The sequence below is a fragment of the Gnatocerus cornutus genome, chromosome 3 (genome assembly GCF_029298725.1).
Source record: "Gnatocerus cornutus isolate USDA-ARS CGAHR chromosome 3, icGnaCorn1.1, whole genome shotgun sequence".
Lineage (NCBI taxonomy): Eukaryota > Metazoa > Arthropoda > Insecta > Coleoptera > Tenebrionidae > Gnatocerus > Gnatocerus cornutus.
The window spans coordinates 1,319,520-1,328,294 of record NC_142235.1 but is presented as its reverse complement, the minus strand read 5'-3'; the positions used below and the strand labels follow the sequence as shown (position 1 = coordinate 1,328,294).

The 8,775-nt window shown below is 32.6% G+C and overlaps 1 protein-coding gene across 1 annotated transcript; it reads left to right on the top strand.

Annotated features, from left to right (window-relative positions):
• Positions 1 to 3,234: 3,234 nt before the first annotated feature.
• Positions 3,235 to 8,081, top strand: LOC148176741 (uncharacterized). The gene is made up of 18 exons (XM_088032800.1): positions 3,235 to 3,307; positions 3,353 to 3,640; positions 3,705 to 3,809; positions 3,860 to 4,111; positions 4,161 to 4,427; positions 4,478 to 5,089; positions 5,136 to 5,552; positions 5,601 to 5,851; positions 5,907 to 5,997; positions 6,049 to 6,125; positions 6,177 to 6,311; positions 6,359 to 6,627; positions 6,675 to 7,006; positions 7,053 to 7,174; positions 7,227 to 7,361; positions 7,409 to 7,554; positions 7,607 to 7,742; positions 7,792 to 8,081. Exons 1-18 carry the CDS (start codon positions 3,235 to 3,237, stop codon positions 7,870 to 7,872), a joined length of 3,789 nt encoding a protein of 1,262 aa, XP_087888926.1. The 3' UTR covers positions 7,873 to 8,081.
• The last annotated feature ends 694 nt before the right edge of the window (positions 8,082 to 8,775 follow it).

Genomic DNA, 8,775 nt, shown 5'->3' with positions numbered 1-8,775 from the left:
CGTCCAACACCGTGAAGTAGTCGAGAAATTAATTCGTGTGTCATTGAAAGACTTTAGTTGAAAACATGACTATAAATTAATTGAATTTTCATACTACATAGTTGTTTCTATAATTTCATACATCAAGCATTATGAAACTTCCTTGTGCTTGTACTTATTAGCACTTTTAATAACGCTCTTCTAATTGTAACCATTTTATTATCCTCTGTGCGAAACAAGCAGGTAAACATTTTAGAAGAAATCCCTTGATTTACAACTTCCAAAGCTGGTCAAGAAACCGCAAATGAAGGTTCGGTTATAAATCACCCTAGTCGTAAATTATCTGCAAAGCTCAGAGCTTTGATTGAAAAATTTTTAGTTTATCTCTCTCATAACTAGACCATTTTTAATGATATCGATTTAAATTTAGCGGGAAAGTGATTTTGAAAGTATTCTTTACTAATTCTAAGTTTAAAAATTCACAAAAATCGGACATAAACTTCTATTCGTAAAACTACCCCTAAATTATCGAATTTTCAAGTCCTTTAACTTTTAAATTAAATGTTTTTTCCAATGTTTGATTCTTAGTTTTAGAAGAAAATATGAATACAAGCAGTTGAGAATAAGAACGAAACTGATACATGAAAAAATAAGCGAAATATTTAGACGATACTTTACATGGGATTCTCCATAAGAAAAATGTCTTGGCACTCGCCTTAATTCAGTTTCTGCACAAATCGGGTCCAATTTTCGCGGCTTCTGTTCGAATCATGTCCACCATGTTCGAGCTTAAATTTGGAAACTTGTTCATCTTCCGAATCGATCTCTTCAGAGAGTTCCAAATTAATTTGATGGGGTTTAGAACACAGTAATAATGTGGCTGTTTTTTTGCTTGTTCGTCATTTTTAAAAATTTTGGAATATCTAAATCTTTGATTTACTTTTCAGTAAGAATCAGAAGTGTAAATGTAGGTATAAATCAATCATATAGGTACCTATTAAATTATCATAAAATGAATCATAAAATAAATTAATCGGAAAATCAAAAATAAGTTTGTAGCATATTATTAGTGCTAAGGAGGCAGTCGAAGCACTATGTAGCTTTGTTCCTTTGCCCATTCGTCATTTTAAAATTTTTTTGAAATATCCAAATCTTTAATTTACTACTCAGTAAGAATCAAAAGTGTAAATGTAGGTATAAATCAATCATATATGTGTCTATTTAATTATCATATCATCGCCCGTAAAATGAATCACAAAAAAAATTAATCGGAAAATCAAAAATAAATTTGTTACATATTATTACTGTTTGGTCTGCAACAGAATTGAACAGAATTTGTCGATGCAATATTTTTATGCATCCGGTCCTGTTAAAACCTTTCTGGACGGTCGAAACCGCAATTTATGAGGGGTATTATTGTGTGTGTTTTATTAGCGTTTTTAAGGGTGGTACTGCTATAAAAACGTTAGAAGATTTGGAACAGTATACTGGCCCATTTCCGGTCGTGATCAAGTCAAAGTAATTCGCAGATGTGACCCTTGTTTTAGGGCTAAGCCCACGTCTTACTCACAACTTATGGGCAATTTACCAGAATTAAGAGTGAAAGCAGCGCGGCCGTTTTGAATGTGGGAATTGACTTTGGCGGTCCGATTTTCATTAAAGAGGCTCGAGGTCGGGGAAAAAGGTTCGTCAAGTCGTACCTGGGATTATTTGTTTTGCTTAACGACCAAAACTGTGCACATCGAACTCGTCGGAGATTTGCACACCGAGTCTTTTCTAAACGCCCTGAAACGTATTATTTCACGACGCGGTAACAAATTTTGCAGGCGCCGCGCGCGAACTTCACAAACTTGTCAACAATCCGTCAGTTCAAACTAAATTAACGGAAAAGGGCATAAGCTGGAAATTTATTCCTCCACGGCCGCCTCATTTAGCTGGGCTTGCAGAAGCCGGCATCAAATCTGCTAAATCGCATTTGAAAAAAGTTATAGGTCAAAATCATTTGACCTACGAGGAAATGTATACTTTGTTGACGTACCGCAAATCCGAGCTATAAAGAGCCAATAATTAAACGGTAAGACATAAAAACTTATACAGTTGCGTTTTTTGTTTTATTAACTAGTGCCCACTATGTAATCAGTTATTTGAAAGTAAGTAACGAAGTGTTGACGATGGTGATTTTTTTCGTGGCCTTTGCAATTTTTTAGTTTCTTGGTTTCTTCTTCAGTGGTCTTGGTTTGGTGATATTCTTTATGTTTTTTTCTTACATGGATCTTGATTTCAAATTTGGGTTATTTTCTTCTGCTTTTTCTTTTTTTTTATTCTTATTTTATCGCGAGTTGAACCTGTTGAATCTTCCCACGGTTTGGTTTTAATATTTCACTGTTTGTGCCGATACATTCATATCACACTAGTGATATTTACTTTCGTAAATGGATGTACGAAATCATCAACTTTCAGAGACGTTTAGCCGTTTCCATATAGGGTCGTAGAAAAAAAAGTTTTATTGACCAAAAGCACAGTTCATTCGAATATTGACGGAAAGGTTGACTTATCTGACTTATCTATATTACACAAAAGTGTCTCACCTAAAATTTTGATAAAAGAAAACTTTGTGACTCAGTTGTGTTCTTTACTTGATAATGTTAAATTTTTGAAGCGTATTTTAAAGTTCTTCAAGTGTAACTCAAAAAGTGTTTATATTAGTTTAGTTGAAAATATTAATTTAAGAACAATAATTTTTAAATATGATTTTCCGACTTGTGTTAACGTTAACTTTAAAATTTCTTATTTGTGAAGCATCAAAATACAGTGAATCATTTAACTCAGGCTCGCTTTTTACAGGTTGTATTAAATTACACCTAAATCCAAAATAATATTCGCTAAATTTTTCTAGAACAACCAAATCATTGGAATGATTGGATCCTTCAAAATGCAACGGAGACTTTGCAAGGGCCTGTGATGGATAAGCGATTTTTAGGTATATTGACGCTTAAATTGTTTTTGTCCAAAACTGTTTATTAATTTTTAGATTTTAAAATACTTTTTAACACGTCTATTAGTTTTCATTTAAATTTGTCTATATCTTTTTCTGTACAAACACCTTTTAAATTTAAATTGTCGTTCATCAACTTTAACAACGAAACAGAAAAGGTCGTACATTATAGAAACACAGAGGGTAAAACTTGGGTTCATTATACAGTGATCAAGCATCAGGAACAAGCATGTATTTTCGAAAATAGCAGATTTACAAACATGTTTTCTGTTGACAATGTTTGCAACATCATAGTGACATCTGAAAAACACTTTTACTGGAAAATTCACGAATGTATAATGTGAATCTTTATGGACAAGTTTACAGTGTTGTTTTTAGATCCACTAAGAACATCTCATCATATTTCAGAAGCACCAACGACTATTAATGTTTCTCCACAAATACAGTATTTGACTTTATACGTGTACCTTTGTGCACACTGTTACCTTGAGGTGCGTTTATCAGGAGACCGACATTATATTCTTACAGAAACAAGAAGTTATCTTACACAGTTGTGGAGTCCTACAAGTATAGTTATTAGGAGTGAGATCAACATAACATTAGTTAGAAAAACAGACAATGGGAGATACGATGGATATTGGGGAATTGACTTTCGGCTTTTTGAAGGTAGGTAATGCTCTTAATTATTTTCTATTTTCACACTATTCAAATTCATTAATGTAAACACAAGACAACAAATTAGATTTAAGCAACAAAGAAACCTTGTTGGCAAATGAAACATGTGACTGCAACTTGTTTGAATATTTAGATCGACCTTGTCAAGATAGTCGTACCAGTAAGTTTAACTTATTTCAAATGACTACTTTCTAACACCAGATAATTTAGGTCAAAAAGTTGAGTTCACTTACACCAAATTCAAAAATTTCACTCTACAACTTTATTGGAAGGTGCAGAATCCTTGCAATATACCACACTTCAACATAAATGTTCAAAATAAGACTTACAAAACCACACGTTTTTCGTGCTCGATTGAAGGTTTAGATGCTTGTTCAAATTATACAATTGCCGTTGCTGCAGCATTTATGGGTACAGAACTTATTGTACCAACAACTAAAACCATTGAGACAAAAATGGAAGGTAAGTTGTAAATATTTTAAAAGACATTGTCTAAGTTTTTGCATTAAAGGGCGACAATTTGAAGAGGAATTATTTAGACTTGAGAGTTCCAATTTTTTGTTTGATCGTACACGCAAAATGTATAAAAAGATCTCACCTTGTATAAAAGATTTGGAATGGACAGATGGAAACAACAAACTACAATATTTTACGTCATGCAACAGTTTTGTAGACTTACCATGGACCGAATGTACGAACGACAATCCTGCAGAAAACTCGACGATCATACCAGAGGATCAGTATCAGCAGAGTGTCAAATACATGATCAAATCATTAGGTAAAAACTTCATACAAAGTGTATAACTCGTTATATCTTTTCATTTTTAGATTCGAAACCATTTGAATTAGCTGTTATTTGTCTTAGTGAAATGAGTGCAAACCTAACATTCTCATTGAAGGGTCGAAATAAAGACGAATGTGATTCTTCCAAATTAGTTATTCTTTGCAAATCAATAGTAAAAAGGATCATAAAAACCGACTCTTCCTGTGTGGATTCAAAATTAACGTGGACAGATTTTACAAAAACTTTTGAAGGGAAGCCGCCAGATTATGGCTTTGAAATATTGAAAAACGAAGAGGGCATTTTCCGAATCAGTTTTCCAATTCTTACAAATTTGGACCAAAATACTTTTTATGATATAGTTTTTAAATTACACCCAGTACAGTATTGTCACAATGAAACATATCCTTACAAAGCGACAGTGACTCACAACTTTTTTAATAACACTCAGTTCAGAATGTTTAAATTGTGCTACACCGAGGAAAAAAAAAGTTCTTCTAGTACTACTGTTTGCAGTAATACAAATCAAAATACTACAATTTTTTTACTTAAACCTCTCCGTAAATACTCCATTAGTATTACAAGTTATTATGGTATTACCAGTTATTATACATCATCGCCTACTATTTTTATGTCTTCATTTGAAACCAAAAGCGGAGGTACGTATTTGAGGAAAAAATATCTTTTTCTAATAGATTGTTTTAGTTCCAATTGTAAGCAAAAATTTAAGTTTACCATCAATAAATGGGACAACAGCAAATTTTACTTTGTCGAAGAACATGTTTAGTGATGACAATGGTGAAATTATTGCTTATGCTTTGATTTTGTTGACAAAAAGTGTAAAACTAGAGACAGATTATGGATTTTGGAATGGAAGTAAGGAAACGTGGCCTTCCTTACCTAAGAATTCGATGCAACTGACTCCGAATTTTTGGAATCCGTTCAAAAATTTTTCAAATCTTACATTTTTAACTGAGGAGCAAAACATCTCCTTTATTATTGGTTCTGGTGAAACTGATTTTAATCCACCGTTGGAAGCTAATAAAGACTATTGGTTATTTGTACGGGCCTTTACTCAGACAGGCTATAAAGACAGTCATATTTTGAAGATTAATAAAACAGGTGAGGAACAATTGGAAAATTGAGCAACAAAGTTAACGATCTTTCCAGAACTTGTCGGACACGAAGTTTTGCTCGCATATGTTTTCTATGGAGTAATTTTTACTATATGTTCTTTATTGTTACTTAGTGTTTTTAGTTTTGCAATTTTCTTGTTCCGAAAAAGAAAAAGCACGACTAGAAATGACGCTGAGACATCTTTTTTACTATGCGATTTAGAGATATTCAGAGCGATAGAAGTAATACAAATGGATCAATTTTTAACAGAGGAATTTCTTATTAGAATCAAGCAAGATTTTGATGTAAGTTTTTTATATTCTACATTTATTTTATTTTAACTTTTCTGTTTTATGTAAGACTTTTAAACACGAAAAAACGCAGCCTTTGACAATCGCTCTACAACTCGCAAATATACAAAAAAATAGAAAACGGGAAGAATTTTTACCGTGTATGAAGATTTATCGCGAAATTATTACGTTTATTACTTTTTATTTTGTAGATGATTGCAACCGTGTTGTCTTGCGGAATTTGCCTGGAGTTGGAAGAGAAAACTACATCAATGCCAGTTATATTGATGTAAGTATTCTTCTAATGTTTTTCAAACACTTGAAGTACATTTTTTTAAAGGGCTATAATCGCACCAAAGCTTATATAGCAGCTCAAGGACCCAAATTTACAACAATTAAATGTTTCTGGAGGATGATTTGGCAGGAAAATGTCGAAATTATCGTTATGGCGTCAAACACTTTTGAAAACGAAGAAGTAATTTTTGTTTTTTTTTGTATTTTGATAAATACTTTTATTTATAGAGAATGTGCGCCGAATATTGGCCTCCAAAAGAAAACGCGATATTTGAGTGTGGGAGAATTTGGATAAAATCACTCAGTCAAACAACCTACGATTGTTATACTCAGAGAATACTTCAAGTGTCTTACAACGGAACTAAAAGATTAATCACTCAGTTCCAAATAAAATGGATTTCTGATGCAGAGAGATATTTTCCGAATCACCTTTTGCCCACCATCAAGTTCTTGCAAGAAAATGACAGAGTGTGCAGTCCTATTCTTGTTCATTCAGGGTCTGCTTTCTTCCACAAATTAATTTTTTGATCGAAATAATTTTTAGGTACGGTGTTGGACGAACCGGAGCTATTATTCTATGTGATTTAGCACTGCAGATGATCAAAGATAAAAAAAAAGTTGATTTCTATAACTTGACTCAGAATTTAAAACGGCAACGACTTTTTATGGTTAAAGAATTGGAGCACTACGCTTTAGCCCACTACACGGTCAGAGAATTCTTGATGGACCAACAGAATCCATTCAAGGAATTTGTTAATAAACAAAATATAAAGCACCAACTCGAGTATGTAGATATTTTAAGTCGTCACGACTCAATGCTACAAAGACTAATTCCCAAAAAAGAAGCTAATGGAGAGCAAAACTTAGTCGTTTCAGGTTGGTACAAAGACTTAAATCGCATTTATTTAACAGAAATATTTAGCGCTTCGTTATGGAGGTGAAGGTAAATTCTTCGTTTCACAAGAACCTACAATGGAGAGTTTTGCACCATTTTGGAATATGGTGGCCCATGAATCGATTGAAGTAATCATATTCTTAAACAAAGTAACAAAAAAAATGCAAATGTATTAAAATATAACTGATAATACTTTTTTAGAAGATTCCGTTCCGAAACTTTTTACATAGAGGGGCGAAAGAAGTCATCGAGCTAACTTTTGTTAAAGCAAGTCAAGCAACTTTCTGCACAGTCCTCAAGTTCTCATTATTAATTTATAATTCCGCGACTAAAGAGGTAAACAATGTGGTGTTAAGGAAGCAAAAAACCATCTTAAATTGTAGATTATTCATGAAAGAACCGTCTCCGTGCTGGAATTTAGCGAGTGGAAGCAGAGGAAGTTGGTACCCAGATCCATTGAACATTTTGTAGAACTAGTAGATGCTATTACTAAAATAGTTCCTCCAAGACCAATTTTAATTTTATGCAGGTGAGTTCGACAGTTTGTTTTTATTTTGCTGTTTTTGACAAGATTTTTTCAGCGATGGTTGCACTGCGAGTGGTCTATTTATTGTTGTATCTTACGTCATAGACCAGTTCAAGTCTGAATCCGCAATTGACACGTGCGCTGCTATTAGAATTGCACGAAGGAGCGGCACGAAATTTGTCGACTCTGAAGTACGTAGTGCACAAAGTGGCTTTACGAGTGTTAATTTTTTTGTTTTAGAAACAACTGAAATTTGTATACAAGTGTGTTACGAAATTTTGCAAAAATATTGACAGCTACCAAACGATAGATTTTCTTTGATGTTGTTTATTTGTATGTATTGTTTGTATAGGAGCCACACTTGTGGCTTTTTTTTGTTATCAAAAAACTATCAAACTATGTTATCAAACTTTTTTTTGTTATCAAAAATAAGGGGTTTGATTGATCCAAATGAATGAAAGTTTGTTAGCAAAAGCTATATTCATAAAATTAGTAATTCGCGACCTGAGAACTATAAGGTTCTAACTAACATTTGCATTAAACTGATCCAGTGTTCACATTATCGGTGATATCTCTTTAATTTATTAAGCATTTATTTACAAAATGACAGGATCTATTAAAATCATTTTGGCTTGTGAAAATATTAACTCATTTCTTTTTTATACATGATAGAAAATGTTTAAAAAAATCGCAAAACAGATAATTTAAATTTTCACAGAAAATCACTTAGAACCTTATAATTCTCACGTCGCGAATGATTACACTAACAATAACAAAAAAACATAATTAAAAATACAATAAATATAAAAGATACAGTAGTTAGTTGGTAGTGGATAATAAATAAGACATAACAAATTAAAAAACATAAAATAAACAAATTACAAACTACGATGCCTTACTATGTGCGTTTTTAACATTTTTGCATTATAAAACAATTTTGCTTAGTTACCGCGCCTGTTAGAACAGTAAGTTAAGTTTACTAGTTACCAAATTAAACCAAAGCGGAAAGTACAAAATTTACTTATCGTTCTTAGAACGGTAAGTAAAAATTGAAAAATAGTCATTTAAAAAAAAAGATTTATATACAGGTGTCTCAGAATTCGCGCCAAGCCAAAAAACGACGGATGCCGACAGCAATCAGGATGCTAAAAATGCAATTTGTTTTGTCCTAATGTGCATTAAAGTTGAGAAATTGCTTAACGAAAATGACCAATCCCAGAAGCT

What these genes read in the sequence shown, in the direction of transcription:
- LOC148176741 (XM_088032800.1), top strand. Translation starts at nt 3,235, where the DNA reads ATGTTTTCTGTTGACAATGTTTGCAACATCATAGTGACATCTGAAAAA. An exon ending in ACACTTTTGAAAACGAAGAA is followed by an intron (nt 6,312 to 6,358) that starts GTAATTTTTGTT and finishes TTTTATTTATAG; the next exon opens with AGAATGTGCGCCGAATATTG. An exon ending in CCTATTCTTGTTCATTCAGG is followed by an intron (nt 6,628 to 6,674) that starts GTCTGCTTTCTT and finishes AATAATTTTTAG; the next exon opens with GTACGGTGTTGGACGAACCG.